The 19,514-nt window shown below is 41.8% G+C and overlaps 1 protein-coding gene across 2 annotated transcripts in view; it reads right to left on the minus strand.

Moving 5' to 3' along the window:
- Positions 1-19,514, minus strand: part of RASGRF2 (Ras protein specific guanine nucleotide releasing factor 2) — a 395,854-nt gene that overhangs the window by 75,730 nt on the left and 300,610 nt on the right. For both annotated transcript variants that reach the window (XM_073679232.1, XM_073679221.1), the window contains 3 exons: positions 10,715-10,833; positions 7,418-7,578; positions 1,762-1,828 (listed from right to left, as the gene is read on the minus strand). In XM_073679232.1, coding sequence (XP_073535333.1) covers positions 1,762-1,828; positions 7,418-7,578; positions 10,715-10,833 — 347 coding nt within the window. The remainder of the gene's footprint in view (positions 1-1,761; positions 1,829-7,417; positions 7,579-10,714; positions 10,834-19,514) is intronic.

Genomic DNA, 19,514 nt, shown 5'->3' on the forward strand with positions numbered 1-19,514 from the left:
GAGCATATAGTCACAATCAGGTAACTGGAGTAGAATACCCCTTACATGTAGTTCCGAGATACCGGAGTTAAAAGTGAATCAGGGCACTCACCAAGCTGATTGATAGCTCTCACAGATGTATAGGGCACAGGGAGGCAAACAATAGACATCCACCAGGGGCCTTGACGCGTGTTTTGCGTTTAGCTTTATCAAGAGGCACGTGATAAAGCTTGTCCTCTTGTACTTGTCCTTACAGAGAACCTGTCAAACTTTTACCATCCCAAACCATTATTCTGATTGTGTACCTCTTTCAAAGATAAGGCAAATCGATCCCTTTATGATCTCAAAGCGCTGTACCAGTGGTGAGAAATCACATTTTGAATCTGGAAGTGCATTGGGACGTGACAACGCAGTTCTAACCTCTCAGCCTATTTCGTACCTAGTAGCACCCTTCCTTGACCTTACAGACAGGTTGTTTGCTCTGGTACATGGCTACTGACCCGTCAATCAGCTATGGGAGGGCTCTGCTAGTTTCGAAAAAATGTGAAGGCCAAGGAGCTGTAAGTGCATCATCATGCCCCAATGCACTTCCAGACATCACTTTAGGGTCATAAAGGGATTGAATGGCTCATCTTCTTCGTTTAAAAGATTGCAAAGTCATATAAATGATTTTTGGGGGTAAAAGTTTCTGGCAGGTTCGCTTTAATTATAGGGTCTCTCAATCCACAACATATTGGTGAAAAAACACCAGTCCGAGTGATGTCCCACAAGACTTTACAGGTAACTGCTTTGGCTTCATACTGTACTTTGAAGTCTACCTGCATCCTGTCAGGTAATTTTTCAGAATAAGCCGTTGTGTGTGTCCATGATCAACAAAAGTATTTCTGACCATTATATGACTTGCATCCTGCATTTTTCACCAATTTTACAGTCTGCATGCTCTCTCACTAATTTTCAGTTCTCCCACATGGGTGGAGACATGCTGCTACTATATCTCCCTTACACAATACACATAGTGAGATGGATTCCTGCTCGCTATTCTCTATAGCACAAACTGAAGCAGCAGCATGAAAAATTTTATACAGGAGTACCGAGCTTTATAGCTGTGAATCCAGCACTGAAGTGAAATCCATTACCTGAAGGATGCAACCCAATCTCTCTCTTTCTGTCCATGTCTGCCTGGTCTCTCACAGTACTGATTGGTCCTCACTCTTCTCCCCTCCTCTCCATAGACATCGGTATGCCATGTCCCTCATTATGCGATCAGTCCATCTTGTGTTTAACAAAACAGATTCGATCTGAGTTAGGGCGCAGTCAGACGGCCGTATAAATCGGACCGAGATCGGACTGCAATACATGGACTGGCTGGTGGCTCTCCTGACCCGAGAGTGACAGCTTCATATATTTCTATGCAGCTTTCAAACTCAAGTCGGGAAAACAGCGGCCAGCCCGAGCATTGCAATCTGATCTCGATCCGATTTATATGGCCATCTGACTGCGCCCTTACTGGTGAGTTCAGGAGGCAGGTGGAGGGGGAGAAGTGGCTCATAAGTGGAAAAATAAAGTTGATTTCCCTGATCAGACATATTACAAAGCTCCTTATATTTACTTGCACTATTGATTTACGCAACATTTGTTAAAATGACAGTGATCATTAAAATGTACAGCGCACTTGTTTAAGCATAGTATTGGAAGTACCTTAAATAATGGGTAAATCGCTTAGTAACAGTGAGACACACTAGCCTAGTCTAGTAAATGAAGTAATAAGATGGTGTTACTTACAGTCATCATCATTCATGTCTGGTTCTTCAATCAGGGTGCATTCGATCAGAGAAAGGACCCCACCTGTCTGTACAAAGAAACACCATGATAGTGATGCAACCTAAATGCTTTTATCAGCTACATGGTAAGATGACAGACATGCCGATTCAGAGATGGCCCAAATGGACTTTCATCACTGGAGACAACAGCTAAAAGACTGGCTGTTACCTTACACAATGATATTACAATAGCCAATACCATATTATATATATATATATATATATATATATATATATATATATATATATATATATATATATATATATATATATATATATATATATATATATATTATACATACACACACACACACACTCATGAAATGGGTATTCTTGAGTTTGGAAGTTATCAAGAATGAATGGAGTGGTAGTGCGAATGATCGACCAAAGCTCCATTCATATGGGCCTCAGTTCTTAGGAATGGTGGGGTTCCAAACTTGAGAATACCTTTCAACATGGATCAAGTCAGCCAAATATCCATGTTATTAAAGGAGGAAGATTGGATTAGTCATTGTTGTTTTTACTGCAAAGTGGACTGGCAGTCTTCTGGTGCCTAAACACGCCTAAAACAAAGGCTCTTTTGTAATCTATTGGTCTGTATTTCTTTGGGTTTACATCACCCAACTTGCTGCATTAAACAACCACCCCTCTCCTGATCTACATGTCTGACACTGGTAACGCACCTTTCATTTAATATAATATCTGGAGGCAAATTCTCAGGGAGATGTGTCCCACCCATAGATCGTAACAGCTTTACATATCAATAAAATTGTGGATTTCTCTGGAATAAGACATTACATCGCAAATATCAAGGTATCACTTTACTCAGCTTCCTATTACCTACATGTCCATATAGACGGCTTAGGAGAGTTGATCCTACTGACAGATTCCCTTTAAAAATCAATTCATATGGCAATTGAGTATTTTGCTGGTTCATTGGATGATCGGCGATACACTGCACATGTATCGGGAAATTACCATTTTTTCGAACACGGTCACGATAAAAACGGGCACTGTTTATCCAACTTATCTGTATTTGGACATTTAAAAAACAGACAATATGCACATTTTTACATTTACAACATTACTATACAGAGCCTCTAATGTGAAGAACAGACCACTTCATCCACACGTTTTAAGGTCATCCATCTTATTCCTCCAGTGCAGGGGTCATGTCACTTGGCTGAGGGCACATTTTAGAGAGCTGTCAGATAATACTTCATGTTAAGCATTGTCATCTGCTTACTCCAAATGAAACACATGTGATTCCTCTATATATTCTATAGCCCGTAGATAAAGGCACTGAGCATTAACCTTTCACATCCCTAGGATCTCCTGTCCTCTCCAACTGCATTAAGATGATGCCTTATAAAAGTTCCTTTACACTGTCAATGTCATTCTGAAGAGCCTTGTTCTGGAAATTAATGCAAGATGTTTTTACATTTTCTGATAAAAAAAAAAAATTGCTGGATATATTTGTATTACAAGGTGCCCATGTTTGTATTTATGTGGTAAGGCCTCCATGGCTGTATTTACTGTATATAGTAAGTTTTCAAGGGTCATATTTGTATAGTAAGATAGTGAGACATTTATGGTCGTATCTGTACAGGTAAGAAGTCTATGATTGAAATTGAATACTTAGGAATATGTGGTCGTATCTCTATAATAACAAGTCCATAATAATATTATAAATACAAGGACGCATTTATACAGCAAGACGTCCAGAGCTGTATTTGTACAATCGTCTTTCTGTACAAATACGACCATGGACATCTTTCTGTACAAATACAAAATATGGGTGTCCATGGTTGCATTTGTATGGAAAGCAGTCCATGGTCACAATTCTACAGTAAGGCATTTATGGTCATAATTTTTGTTCCGAAGGCCGATTTACACAAGTATCAAACAATGAAATAGCAACGTGCTTGTCACTTGTTTAAAATGGGTTGAGCTTCTTTGGAAACTATAGGAAAATTAGTATTGTTTTGCAATTGGGCTTCATGAAAAATTTTGCTCTGTTTTGCTTTTACAGGCTCTTTGTTTTTCGGCACGTTCAGCTTTAAACATGATGTGTCAGTGGGATATCACCCCCCCCCCCCCAACTATCTATATACACACACATGTAGCTCTTTCAAAGACAAGTCCAGAAATACCTTTAAATGGCCAGTCCATTCTTCCATTACTGAGAAATCAGTGTTTGAATTGAAATGCAAATGAGGCTGTAGATCTGAAGCCTCTGTCACACCAGCTCTATTCCCCAGCCAGTGCAGTCTTCTCTTGCTTCACTGACAGCTCTTTTGCCTGAAGTCACACTACATAGATGCTGCCAGTGAAGTAGGAGGTGCGAGCACTGGGCGAGGAATAGAGCTGGAGTGACAGAGGCTTCAGATCTACAGCTTCATTTGCAAATAAATTCAAACACATATTACAGTAACAAAGGACTTGTCTTTCAAAGAGGTACATGCACATATAAATAGTTTGGAGGGGAAATCCTGTGGCCATAAATCAGCTGAGAGGAGCTTCGAAAAATACCGATAAAAAGAGTTACAAACTTTCCTGATGGACTGTCAGAATGAGCTCAGGACAGAGCCTCAGGTGAAGAGGTCAGCCACTTTCTCTTGTTAGTGCAGCTTTCCTCACACACTGACCAGCTCTTCTGTCCATATAATGGCTGCTGGTGAAGGAGCACGTGACAAGACCCGTCCATCAGTCTCCTCCAAAAGAAAAGCAGCTTTCCCATGTGAAATGTTTTACAATTGAAGGAGGCTGTTTGGCGACTCACGTGCTCCTCCACCAGTGGCCATTGTATGGACAGAAGAGCTAGTCAGTGTGGGAGGAAAGCTGCACTAACAAGAGAAAGTGGCCGACCTCTTCACCTGAGAGTTTATCAGTGACTTGTTCTGACAGTCTAACAGGAAAGTTTTTAACTCTTATCTGTTTTTTTCCTCAGCTCTTCTCAGCTAATATATGACCACAGATTACATTAAAGTTGAATGTGCAGAGAAACAAAGAGTATGTAAAAGCAAAACAGTGCAAAATTTGTAGCAGGGCCGCTGGCGTGTCTTTGATGGCCATCACAGACATGGCCCTGGACCATCAGAGGGGCCCACTCGCCGTCGGGGCCCGGGCCGCTCCCCCAGCAGCTGTGCAAGACCGCTGGCGCTGCTTCATTGATGGCACTTCAGCAGACATGGCCACGTGCTGTGCGGCTGTGTCTGGTAGTAATAACGCAGCAGGGGCAATACACAAGCACAATTAAAGGTGCAGTGTCGTCCCTGCCATGTCATTACAACCAGACACAGCCACACAGTGCATGGCCATGTCTGGTGAAGTGCTGGCAATCAAGCAGCGCCAGAGGTTCTGCAAATGCTGGGGGAGCGGCCAGGGCCCCGACAACAAGTGGGCCACTCTAATGGTCTAGGGCCCCGGCACTTGGCCGGGTGTTGACGCCGGCCCTGAGTGTACATATAATTGGCCCCACATCCCCATAAGAAGACGTGCTACGGACAATGATGATTTTTAAATGTCATCAGCCGATAAAACGAGTGTTTGCTCATTTAGCAACTGAGTGCCATCATGTCTACACAAGCAAATTATTTGGAATAATGCGCCAATTTCAAGACAAGTATATACCTGAAAGACTTATTAATTTCAACAGAATCACCAGAAGCATCTCTCAAATATACTGAGACGTCCAAAGAAAAGAGACACCAAAAAATACAGAGACCTCTGTTTCTAGCAATTGCTGATCACAGTTCACACACCTCTCACCCATGTAAAGTCGTGAATGTAGCCATGGACTACAAGGCTAGTTCACATGTTGCATTTTTGATGCGTTTTTTTTTCTGCCTGTTTTTTTATATTGAAAAATACGCAATATTTTATGGTAACAACAAAATTAATGAGATTTCTAAAAGAAATCTCGTTCACACAGTGCATTTTTTTTGTTAATCTGTGGCGTCATCTTTAAAAAAAAAAACCTCAGCATGTTAATTCTTTTAGTGTTTTTACTGCAGTTTTTCCCCATTCAGATCTAAATGGTTTAGCAATAATAAAAAAAAGTATAAGAAACATAAGGATCATACATAAAAAATGCACATAATTTCCGCTACAATTTTCAGGCAGTTGCCTGTATTTTTTGGTCCAGAAATATTTGGCCAGTGACGAATATTTGTGATTTGGGTTCAGAATGCCACTACTTTTAATTTAAAATACAACTGAGATGTAATTGAAGTGTAGACTTTCAGGTTTAATTAAAGGGGTAGAACAAAAATATTCTGAGAAACATTTAGCAATTGCAACCATTTTTCTACAAAACCTCCTCATTTCAGTGACTCAAAAGGAATTGGAAAAATTAACTTTACTATAAATAAAACGTTCACTTTTAATTCTTGGAAGAGAATTCTTGGCAGGCAATTATTGCTTGAAGTCTGAAAGCCAGGCCATTACTGCAGCTGGAGTTGTTGTTGCCTGTTTGTGTGTCTTTCTGCCTGAAGTTTTGTCTTAAGCATGTTAAATGCTGCTGCTAGTCTTTATGGTAGCCTTAGATACTGAAACAACTACTTCCTGGAGCGTGTCCTTCACTTGGGTCAATGTTGTGAAGCAGTTTTTCTTCACTATGGAAAGAATACTGCGATCATCCACCACGGTTGTCTTCTGTGGACATCCAGGCCTTTTTGTGTTACCAAGCTCACAAGTGTTTTTTTTGTAGAATGTACCCAACTTGATTTGGCCACCTAACATTTCTGCTACGTTTCTGGATTTCTTCTTTTTTTTTTTCAGCCTAATGATGGTTTGTTTCTCTTCCCCTGAGAACGCCCTTGACCGCATGTTGTAGGTTCACAGCAACAGCTTTAAAATGTAAATGCCACACCTGGCTTCAGACCTTTTACCTTCCTAATTGATGATGGATTAACAAGAACATAGCCCATGCAGCCCATTAAAGAGCTTTTGAGATAATTTCAAATTTCTTTTGGTCCCTTTAAAATGAGGCAGCTACATATTAAACAGCTGTAATTTCTAAATCCATACTCCAATGAGAATGTGAACACCTTCAAATGAAAGCTCAGACTTTGCAATTTAAGCCCATATTGATTATATAACTGAATATTGAATGTGTTTTGATTAACAGCTAAAATGACAAAACTTGTGTCACTGTCAAAATATTTCTGGACCTAACTGTAGGTGTGAACATAAACAAATACAGTATGTAGCCCAGTGCAACTACTACATAAGTCTTTGTTCACACTGCGACCATCTGCTGCTTTATTTGATGAGTCTGTTGGTAGTTTTGGCAAAAATGTAAAGTTAGTTTTGCATTTATGAACTATAAATTAAATCTGAAAAGTATAACAAGATATACAAGATATTTTAACATTTGTGAAATCTATTAAATAGTTTATTGCATGTTCAAAAAAAAAAGACTCTCATACAGTTTTCCGCAAGGAGGATTGCCAACATGACCATAACACTAGTCTTTAAACAATGGGCAGGTTGTATTCTCTTTATTACCTATAATCTTGGAACCAGAAAAACAGATAAAAATGGCAGAGACCCAGTAATGAACATCTATTGTAAGCCAGCTATGCTCACTAGAAATTTTCCCATGACGCTCTTACCTTGAGTAAATGCAATTTGCCCCCGGAGCTTCTCGTGCATATTAAAAAATGTTTTGTGAACAGAAAGCATTGCCTTTCCCCTTCTCTTTTCAAAGACAGAGGCCCCAGGCGAACTTTGCTTAGCTTCCCTCTCTCTACAGACGGGACCTGGATGAGAGTACCTGGAATGGAAATATCTATTATGTGCTGTTCTCATCTCACGATCCATCTTACATTTACTAAACACAACACTTCTGTTGGTCAGGGAATTGGAGGTGCTGTTTGTTCGATCTGAAGGCACTATATTATAGAGCACAAAGAGCTGAGCAGATTGATCTACAGTTTTGTAGGAAAAGATTCAGTGTAACTTCATTGAAATCCCTGCTCATTCTGGGCTTAGCTGTTAGGCAGGTTATCCAAATCAATGACTAACATCTCTGTATGCAAATAGCCTCTTCAGAGAGGAAGAGAACAGGAGCTCATGTAGAAACTATTAGATGTACTAATTCTAAAAGCTAATATTGACTCTTTAATGAGCCTTGCCACATGACTTAGGATCAGAAGCCATACAGAAACTCCATTTGAAGACCCGTTTGGTGGAGGTTGACCCAAATCATTTCATTAGTGCTCACCCAGCCAAACTGATCCTCCTGCTTTTTACTGATGATGGGCAAATACCCCAAAACACATTTCTGCAAATTGAGAGTCTGCTTTAGCTTCTTATCCTAAGTCATATGGAAAGGGTCTTTAAAGGGTCAATATTGACTTTTAGGATTGCTACTTTCAATAAAAGGCAGTAGAATTCCTGTGCTCTTCCTCTCTAAAAAGGCTATTGCCATATTTAAATTCCCAGAGGAGCATTGCATGGCCTACAAGGTCTTGTTCACACATGGTTATCATGGATAGAACTCATACCTATGATATGGTATGGGACTGTGACGATACAGCCTATAATCTTAATTAGCCAGACGATTAGATTTGTTAATCCAAGAGAAATACACTATTGTGTTTAAATTGACTTGTACATTTTTGTGTAATTCTAAAGGACAGACCAGTATTCGCCTAACCCTGATTGCGGTCTCCTCTTGGCTTGGTGAACAATGTTGTTTGTTACTATGCTAATTACATATTATACTACCTCAGCTAGAGGTTTATTTACAAGATCCCCCTGTGATACCAACTATGTAAATTGATTAAGTCAAACAATGAGAACTGAGTAATGCCCTCCCTAACACCTTAGTTGTGAATGTGTACTTGCACAGACAGCTGTAACTATTTTTAAAGGGACATGTTCTTCTGTAGCAGTCAATAAGGGAATAAAGGAGAAGCAAGAGGACACTCAGACTCTCTTCACACCATCAGCTTGGTAGTATGGCTTTACCTAAAGAGACACAGATTTAGATTCTACATGATTCTAGCCTAAGGCTATAGCTATGACTGGAAAAATACAGATCTGCTCCATTGACCATCAAAGAGACCATGTATACATTTGAGGAGACCAGGATGGGACGATGAAGTCACCTGGCCCCATGGATATGTTGTTTGGGGTTGCCAGGAGGGACCCACCGGTCGCCTGGAACCCATGGAGACATTCGGAGAAGCCAGATTGGGACCCACCAGTCATCTGGCCCCATGGAAACTCTCAGAGAGGCCAGGGTGGGACCCTCGGGTCTCCTGGCCTTGTACCTTAATGGACTGCTAACTTCCTAAGCTTGCCACTACCTCCTCTCTGTGGGGGTCCGCCAGAAGCGGGAGGCCACTGGTTGAGGTAGTTGGCCCTGAAAGTCGCAGCTGTTCTATCCCAGGCGGGCGGAGTGGAAGGATGAGACTGTGTAATGTTGTGCCATCTTGGGTATTTGCTGGGACTTTTCTATGTGTTTATTGTCCGCTTTGTGGCTCAACAAACTATTGCCACACTGTTTACCCTCAACCGAGTGTTGTCTGAGTAGCTTTACTCCCACGGAAGACCCGAGTCTTCACAGAGACTATGCACATGTCCGATTTTGACCTGAATCTCGGATCAAAATCAGCAGTGGAAGTCTATGGGTCCATGAAAAAAACTGGACCGGACTGACAGAATGGAGATGAAGAACCTTTTCTTTTTTTCTCTCTGTGTCCAATAAAAACTGATGCCACTCTGATCAAACTGTGATCAGAATAATCAGACCGTTTTTCACGGATGCGGCAAATCTGGTCATGTCTCCTGACGTTGAATTGGCGCACTCCACAGGGTGAAACTTTACCCTTTAGATCTCTAAATGCACACTCATGCACGGAAGGCTATGAGTAATTTATTAGGAGCCTAAATATCAATCTGTTCACTTTCTCCTGCTCTATACCAAGCTACCTATAGACTGTGCAGTATTAAAAGAAAAAAAAACACTGGAGAATTGTTTTAAACATTTCACAGCGTTACATTATTGAAATTCTAAAATCTATAGAAAATTACAAATATATCTTTTAGTGGATTTTTAAAGACAGAAAATTTAGTCTAGTCTTAGGAGGACATTGTTAAAATTAGGTATTTCCTCAATAACACGGATGAACTGTGAACTGTCTGTTGAGCGCTGTGCAACAGTGACCTGAGTGTTAAAGAGTCAAGGGCACAAAAAGCTAATAAAATTGTTAATAGTGAATCTAGATCGTAAATATATCATCGGGCTGTATAAACCTATCTCCAAACATATCACATCAAGCCACATCTGGACTATGTTTACTTAGCTATAGCTTAGACATGTGGTACTAGAGATGTCCAGAGCTTATAATCTCTACCGCTCTTTTGATATATATAAATAAATATATATATATATATATTACACATACACACACATTATATATATATATACATATACAAATATACAGTGTATTTTAAATTACAATTTTGTCCAATGTTAGTACTCGAACATTATCTTTATTACTGTATCTTTATTACTGTATATGGTTAGAAATGGAATTAGAAGAATGGGGGTGACACTATATCTGGAGGTACAAGATACCCCTGAAAGACAGCAGAATAGTACAAGGAGCAATCCCCACTGCCAATAACTAAAGCTGTAATATACTACTTATGTATTCGCCATGTTGGTTAACAATTCTTGAAGCATGTACATCATAATATGATCTCACATGCTAAGTTTCCCAAAAAAAGACCTGGGATGTATAAAAAAATATATATATATTATTTTGACTACTGGGGTACAGCCCCAAAATGACCAAAATATAAGTGTAGCGCCCATGAATGTGACTGCAGCGACCTTTATATATTGCTACACATCATACATTACACTGATAGAGTGTTTAAAAAATAGGAAAACTTACCTTGGCGTATGAATGTTTGGCTTGTATCTAGTAATATATCGCAGCCCTCCACAATCATTCTTTCAATGGACAAGTTTTTTCGGATGTTTTCTGTGTCGCTGACTTCATCGTGCATTACCCTGTATAGCACAATCTATAATGAACGATTTGTCTACATAGCAGAATAGCACTAAAAACACATGCCTATTTGGCCTACAATTATCACCTCCTACGGTTTATAGTTGCAGCGGTGGCTATGGCTATACGGGGTACGCTTGCAGCGGTGGCTATGGCTATACGGGGTACGCTTGCAGCGGTGGCTATGGCTACACGGGGTACGGTTGCAGCGGTGGCTATGGCTACACGGGGTACGGTTGCAGCGGTGGCTATGGCTACACGGGGTACGGTTGCAGCGGTGGCTATGGGTACACGGGGTACGGTTGCAGCGGTGGCTATGGGTACACGGGGTACAGTTGCAGCGGTGGCTATGGCTACACGGGGTACGGCTGCAGCAGTGGCTATGGCTACACGGGGTACGGCTGCAGCGGTGGCTATGGCTACACGGGGTACGGCTGCAGCCGTGGCTACACGGGGTACGGCTGCAGCGGTGGCTATACGGGGTACGGCTGCAGCGGTGGCTATACGGGGTACGGCTGCAGCGGTGGCTATACGGGGTACGGCTGCAGCGGTGGCTATACGGGGTACAGTTGCAGCGGTGGCTATACGGGGTACAGTTGCAGCGGTGGCTATACGGGGTACAGTTGCAGCGGTGGCTATACGGGGTACAGTTGCAGCGGTGGCTATGACTATATGGGGTATCTCTGCAATAAAACAGGTCAGATAATATAAATATGACAAAACACATTCTATCAGTTGGTAATAAACATTTTTTTTTAATAGATATGTAAGTAGGGACCCAGCCAAGTGAGAATTTCACAGCATATTCTAACTTACATTTACTACTAGAATGATCATACTAACTTGCAGTATTTTCATGCAGTTAACAAGACCTTCATTTCCCCAGACTAACGGCCAGCATATGGCTCTACTATTTACTGCCAGATTACTAAGGATACACGTAAACTGTGAAAACCATGTATGTGGGCTCTAAACGTAGCACAGCATGAGTTTTCGGAATTGTCCAAAATAATCCATTTTTTTAATTACAATAGAGATTGATCAGACATGCCAGCGGATAGCATAAAGAGAACAAAAAGAACAGAGTATAATATATGTATGTATAAATTCCAGGTGTCACACTAAGTAGGAAGAGAACCCAGTGCATAATGACAGGAAAAGGGGAGGGAGCCCTACCACTAGGGAAAGGGAGAGTGGAGACCAATAAACAGATCTAAGCAACAAACCCTATAAACACTAAATAGGTTCTGCACCTATCGCCGAGCAGGAAACCTGGCCCTAGCTGATCCTAAGGCTAGGCCCTCGGTACGGAGCGAGAGGGGTGAGCATTGAATCAGCCCCACTACCAACTAAAGTAAACACAGGGGAATACACTTCGCTCCAAGATGACACCGGATAAAGCACGGCAACAATCCACAAAGGAACTCCAAGGTAATTCTAGCCGACTAACACAAGCAACTCTCTGAGCAATGAGAGTGTATTTAAGGACACAGCAAGGAAGTGTTGTTTAACAGCAGAAAGGTGAGGATACCTCAGGGTCCTAAAAGGAAAGGTATAATCCCCAAGCAAGGTGAGGATCAGGGCTGGGTCCTAAAGAGAGAGGAATCATAAAAGGATCAGGGAGATGATTGTAAGGCTAAACGCAGCGAACTTCTACAGCCAGACACTGTATGACTGTCTGTCAACCCTGACACACCCGTGACACCAGGTCTATGTTTATACAGTAAACATCAAAAAGACTCATTTGCACCTCCAAACAGAACAATACAAGTGTGAATAGGTGCAAGCTGAGATGAACAAGTCAATAAAGCTATGAAAAACAGCTGCACTCTGAAATGCTAGAACATTGAATATATGAAATTGGAACTACATTACTGCTATAGAAAATACATTAAAAATGAAGGTACCTAGTGCACAAATAGGCCAATTTGTGAGAGCCCAACAGCCAGCGACAAGGCCCTTTGTTGGGACCCTAACCTAGTATGCATCTCCCGGGCCAGTTCCAATTTCATCTATTCAATGTTTGCATATTATAGCTCCCTCTGACTGAGCGCTCCTCCCATTAGCCTAACGCGTTTTTAATTCGAGCTAGATTTTACTGCCCTTAAAATTGTAGGCTTTTAGCCCGAGAGAGGCATCATATTAGGTTAGGGTTCCAATGGAGAGGTACACCTTGCCGCGGCTATTGGGCTCTCTTGAATTAGCCAATTTATGCGCCAAGTACATCCATTTTTAACAATTTCTATAGCAGTAATTCAGCTCCAATTTCATATATTCAATGTTGCATGTTATAGCGTTTTAGAGTGCAGCTGTTTTTCTTAGATATATTTGTACAGTGACAATTTTCTTCATTATCCACTTTACACCAGTACAAATGGATCTTAAACAAAGTAACCAAGATATGATTACAGTGAAACCAAAAGGTCAGGAGTCTGCCTCGACCACTGAAGAACCTTCCATTACAACTTGCATTGCAATGTGTTTTGGTCATTATTCAACCATATTGTCAAGCGGTATTATCAGGTTTTATAGCACTTGACCAAGTCAGACCAGAATGTACAGTACAGACCAAAAGTTTTGACACACCTTCTCATTTAAAGATTTTTCTGTATTTTCAGGACTATGACAATTGTGCATTCACACTGAAGGCATCAAAACTATGAATTAACACATGTGGAATTATATAGTTAACAAAAAAGTGTGAAACAACTGAAAATATGTCATATTCTAGGTTCTTCAAAGTAGCCACCTTTTGCTTTGAGGACTGCTTTGCACACTCTTGGCATTCTCTTGATGAGCTTCAAGTGGTAGTCACCGGAAATGGTTTTCACTTCACAGGTGTGCCCTGTCAGGTTTAATAAGTGGGATTTCTTGCCTTATAAATGGGGTTGGGACCATCAGTTGTGTAGTGCAGAAGTCTGGTGGATACACAGCTGATAGTCCTACTGAATAGACTGTTAGAATTTGTATTATGGCAAGAAAAAAGCAGCTAAGTAAAGAAAAACGAGTGGCCATCATTACTTTAAGAAATGAAGGTCAGTCAGTCTGAAAAATTGGGCAAACTTTGAAAGTGTCCCCAAGTGCAGTTGTAAAAACCATCAAGCGCTACAAAGAAACTGGCTCACATGAGGACCGCCCCAGGAAAGGAAGACCAAGAGTCACCTCGGCTTCTGATGATAAGTTTATCCGAGTCACCAGCCTCAGAAATCGCAGGTTAACTGCAGCTCAGATTAGAGACCAGGTCAATGCCACACAGAGTTCTAGCAGCAGACACATCTCTTCAACAACTGTTAAGAGGAGACTTTGTGCAGCAGGCCTTCATGGTAAAATAGGGGCTCCAGCGCAGCATACAGGTCCTTAGTTTATACATGGGTGAGTCATCTGGTCTCAGTGATGAATAGTCATTTGACTTTTCCTCATTAACTGGACTGTCTCTGACATCTTATGCTTTTAGGTCTCTGTGGTGTTCACATTATTGATTATAGGTACCTTCTGAATATACTTGACTTATATATTTAATATACTATTTCTTAGAAGATGTAGTCACACGTACACCGCAGTGTAACCTCTGTTATGCTCTTCTTTTTGTACTCAGATGACCTCATGTGGATCTACGTGTAGTTGCCGTTCTGTTTTTGTGCATGTCCCCCCCAGTGACCTACTATTTTTAATACTTTGTCTTGATTTTAATATGTATACCTAATAAAATTGTTGTTTTAGACACAATTTAGTATTGTTCTAAATTTTCTTTGGGTACTATACTCCATTTTCTTTGTAGGCTATGTATGGTAAAATAGCTGCTAGGAAACCACAGCTAAGGACAGGCAACAAGCAGAAGAGACTTGTTTGGGCTAAAGAACACAAGGAATGGACATTAGACCAGTGGAAATCTGTGCTTTGGTCTGATGAGTCCAAATTTGAGATCTTTGGTTCCAATCACCGTGTCTTTGTGCGGTGAACAGATGGACTCTACATGCCTGGTTCCCACCGTGAAGCATGGAGGAGGAGATGTGATGGTGTAGGGGTGCTTTGCTGGTGACACTGTTGGGGATTTATTCAAAATTGAAGGCATACTGAACCAGCATGGCTACCACAGCATCTTGCAGCGGCATGCTATTCCATCCAGTTTGCATTTAGTTGGACCATCATTTATTTTTCAACAGGACAATGACCCCAAACACACCTCCAGGCTGTGTAAGGGCTATTTGATCAAGAAGGAGAGTGATGGGGTGCTACACCAGAAGACCTGGCAGGGGGACACAGAGCGAGGACAGCAGCACACAGGGGGGAGGGAGGAGTAGCACCACAACAGGCAGGAATAAGCAGTATGGTGGCCGCAGACACAAGGCGGGAAAGCGTTCCTCGTAACGCCAACACGACGGAAGTTGCCAGTACAACTGTTAGGTTTTCCAGAGTCTGGTTATTTTTTAAAGACTCTGCGGATAACCCCACAAAGGCCATTTGCACCACCTGCCAGGCCAGCATCAGCAGGGGTAGCAAAACTAGCAGCCTGACCACCATCAGCATGATCAGGCACATGGCAGCAAAGTACCCGACTAAGTGGGCTGAACCCCAGGATCCAGCAACAGTGTCTGCGGGTGACACCACTGCTTGTTCCACTGTTCTGCGTGCACGCCAATCCCCTATCCATGGCGCATGCCAAGATGCCTCCCGCCCTGCACCTCTAATTGCACACTCTCAAGTATATCATCAGCAAGCACGTCCACGTCCTTGTCCCAGAGCAGCGTTCAGTTGTCCCTACCCCAGTCCTTGGAACGCAAGTGCAAATACGCAGCTAACGCCCCACAGCCCACACTACTAAATTCACACTTTTCGCGGATGCTTGTGCTCGAAATGTTGCCTTTGAGGCTCGTGGAGATGGAAGCTTTCCGTAACCTGATGGCGGCGGCTGTCCCTCAGTACTCTGTCCCCAGCCACCACTATTTCTCCCGGTGTGCTGTCCTCGCATTACACGAGCGCGTGTCCCACAAAACTAGACGTACCCTCAACAAAGCAGTTACTGGGAAACTCCACTTAACTACGGACAGCACGGACAGGTGGACAAGTGCTTGTGTGCAGGGACGGTACATCTCGCTGATGGCACACTGGGTTAATATAGTGGAAGCTGGGACCCAGTCGGACCTTGGGACGGAACACGTCCTCCAGACGCCGAGGATTGCGGGCCCTAGGTCAATAGGGTTGCCCCCACATTCTACAGCTCTTGCACCACCTCCTCCTCTTCAGTATCCATCTCCGAAAAGACGACATCAGTCGCAAGCTGGAAGGGCTGCAGCACTACCTCGGCCAAGCGGCAACAGGCTGTGCTGAAGCTAATATGCTTAGGTGACAAACCACACAACGCTGAAGAGTTGTGGACAGCTCTGAAAGAGCAGGCAGATCTGTGGCTGACACCGCTGACCCTACAGCCAGGCATGGTCGTGTGTAACAATGGCCGGAATCTGGTAGCGGCTCTGAGGCGAGGCGAGATCACACATGTACCATGCCTGGCCCATGTGCTTAACCTCGTTTTTCAGCGATTTCTCAAAACTTACCCGGATCTGTCGGATATGCTTTTCAAAAATACTCCGCCAGTGTGCCCATTTTAGAAAGTCAGCTACAGCTTCCGCTGCTCTTGCCGTGCTTCAGCAACATTTGCAGCTTCCAGCTCACCATCTGATCTGCAATGTCTCCACGCGTTGGAACTCTACATTGCAGATGTTGGGAAGGATTTGTGAGCAGAAGAGGGCAGTTGTTGACTACCAGCATCAACAAAGCCATCCGTATTCAGGTCAGACTCCACACATAAAACCTCAGGAGTGGACATGGATGTCAGACATAGAATCATAGAATGGTAGAGTTGGAAGGGACCTCCTGGGTCATCTGGTCCAACCCCCTGCTCAAAGCAGGATTCACTAAATCATCTCAGACAGATGTCTGTCCAGCCTCTGTTTGAAGACGTCCATTGAAGAACTCACCACCTCTTGTGGCACCCTGTTCCACTCATTGATCACCCTGTCAAAAAGTTTTTCTAATATCTAATCTGTGTCTCCTCCCATTCAGTTTCATCCCATTGCTTCTAGTCTTTCCTTGTGCAAATGAGAATAAAGATGCTCCTTCTACAATGTGTCAGCCCTTGAGATATTTGGAGACAGCTATTAAGTCTCCTCTCAGTCTTCTTTTTTGCAAGCTAAACATTCCCAAATCCTGTAACCGTTCCTCATAGGACATGGTTTGCAGACCGGTCACCATTCTGGTCGCTCTTCTCTGAACTTGCTCTAGTTTGTCAATGTGTTTTTTAAAATGTTGTGCCCAAAACTGGACAGTATTCCAGATGAGGTCTGACCAAATAGGAGTAAAGCGCGATAATGACTGTATGCTTCTGTTAATACATCCCAGAATTGTATTTGCCTTTTTTGCTGCTGCATAACACTGTTGACTGATGTTCAGTCTATGATCTATTAGTATACCCAAGTCTTTTTCACATTTACTGTTGCTTAGCTCTATTCCTCCCATTCTGTATATGCTTTTTTCATTTTTATTGCCCAGATGTAGTACTTTGCATTTTCCCTGTTAAAAACCATTCTGTTAGTTGCTGCCCACTGCTCCAGTTTATTTAGGTATTTTTGAAGCCTCTCTCTCTCTTCTCTAGCGTTAGCTATCCCTCCTAGCTTGGTGTCATCAGCAAATTTAATCATTTTACCCTCAATTCCTTAATCTAAATCATTGATAAAGATGTTGAACAATACAGGTCCCAGGACAGAGCCCTGTGGTACCCCACTTGAGACATTCATCCAACTGGATGTGAAGCCATTTACGACCACTCTGAGTCCGATCACTAAGCCAGTTATGAATCCACCTAACAGTTGCCTTGTCCATTCCATACTTGGTCATTTTTTCAATAATGATTGTGTGAGATACTTTGTCAAATGCTTTGCTAAAGTCAAGATATACTATATCAGTGATTCTGTCATAGAAGGAAATTAAGTTAGTTTGACATGACTTGTTAGTTACAAACCCATGCTGACTCTGGTTAATCACTTCATTCTTATCCAGGTACTTACATACATGTTGTTTAATAATTTGTTCAAAGATCTTTCCTGGTATAGAAGTCAGACTCACCAGCCTATAGTTCCCTGGGTCCACCTTCTTCCCCTTTTTGAAGATAGGAGCAACATTTGCTCTTCTCCAGTCTTCTGGGACTTCTCCTGTTCTCCAAGAATTTTCAAAGATTATGGAGAGTGGTTCTAAGATTTCTTCTACGATCTCCTTCAGTACTCTAGGGTGTAATTCATCTGGACCTGGAGACGTGAACTCATTTAGGTTAGCTAAATATTCCCTCACAATCTTTCTGTTTACAGATAACCTGGATTCTTCTATTCCTTTAATAGGACAGTGAAGATCAGTTGATGTTACATTTTCTGAGAGAAAACTGATGCAAAATAGGAATTAAAAAGTTCGGCCTTCTCAACATCCTCTCTTACCATTTCTCCATTTTCATCCTGTAAAAATCCTATAGCATCTTTGACTTTTCTTTTACTTTTGACATACCCCCAAAATCCTTTTTTATTGCTTTTGACATCTCTTGCAAGCCTTAATTCATTGTCAGCTTTAGCTAACCTGATACGTGCCCTCTTTCTTTTTAGCATATGTTTAAGTTCTGAGTTCATCCATCCCGGTTTCCTTAAATGCTTCCCTTTCTTCCTACTTTTCGGGATGGTTAACGATTGTACTTTGAGAATCTCATTTTTAAAAATTTCCCATCCTTCCTGGACATTTTTGTCTTTAAGGACATCCAGCCATTGGATCCCTCCTATTCTCTTTCTGAGTCGCTTAAAATCTGCCTTTCTGAAATCTAACCTTGAAGTTTGAGTCTTCACATGTCTTCCTCCTCTAGTTATCCAAAATTCTAGAATAGCATGATATCTGCCTCCTAGGGTCCCAGCCACCTTTACCTCCTCAACCATTTCCTCCCTGTTTATAAGGATTAGATCCAAAGTAGCAGATCCCCTTGTTTTCTCCCCTACCTTTTGGAAGATAAAGTTGTCAGCAAGAGAGGATAACAATTTGTTTGACTTGTTAGTTTTACTTGAGAGAGATTCCCAACAAATGTCTGGATAGTTGAAATCTCCCATGACCACTACGTCATATTTTTTGGAGAACTTGGTCATTTGATACATAAAGAGTTCATCCATATCTTCAGTTTGCCCAGGTGGCCTGTAGTAAATGCCTACAATGGTGTCCTTTCTGTTGTTCTCTCCTTGTATTCTTACCCAAACAGTTTCCACAGAACTCCCAGTCTCTGAAACTTCAATCTCTGTGCAGATATACGCTTTTCTAACATACAAAGAGACACCACCTCCTCGTTTATCAAGTCTGTTTCTTACAAAAAGTTGTATCCTTTTAGCCTTTTATTCATCATGTGTATCGTCCCACCAAGTTTCAGTGATTCCAATGACATCATATTTCTTTTCCTGCGTTAGTAGTTCCAATTCTCCTTGTTTGTTGCCCATGCTTTGTGCATTTGTATAAAAACATTTTAGTTTGTGATTGGTTTCTCTTCCTCCCATATTTTTATTATTTAGATTTTTTTGTCTTTGTTCTTTCTTTCCACTTCCAATAGCAGAGATGTCAATAGTATTTGTTAGCTGTAGAGCTTTTAATGGCCTTTTGCTTCCCTTCCCAC

The sequence above is a fragment of the Phyllobates terribilis genome, unplaced genomic scaffold (genome assembly GCF_046119375.1).
Source record: "Phyllobates terribilis strain yellow unplaced genomic scaffold, ASM4611937v1 Scaffold_1__5_contigs__length_1240528914, whole genome shotgun sequence".
Taxonomy (NCBI): Eukaryota; Metazoa; Chordata; class Amphibia; order Anura; family Dendrobatidae; genus Phyllobates; species Phyllobates terribilis.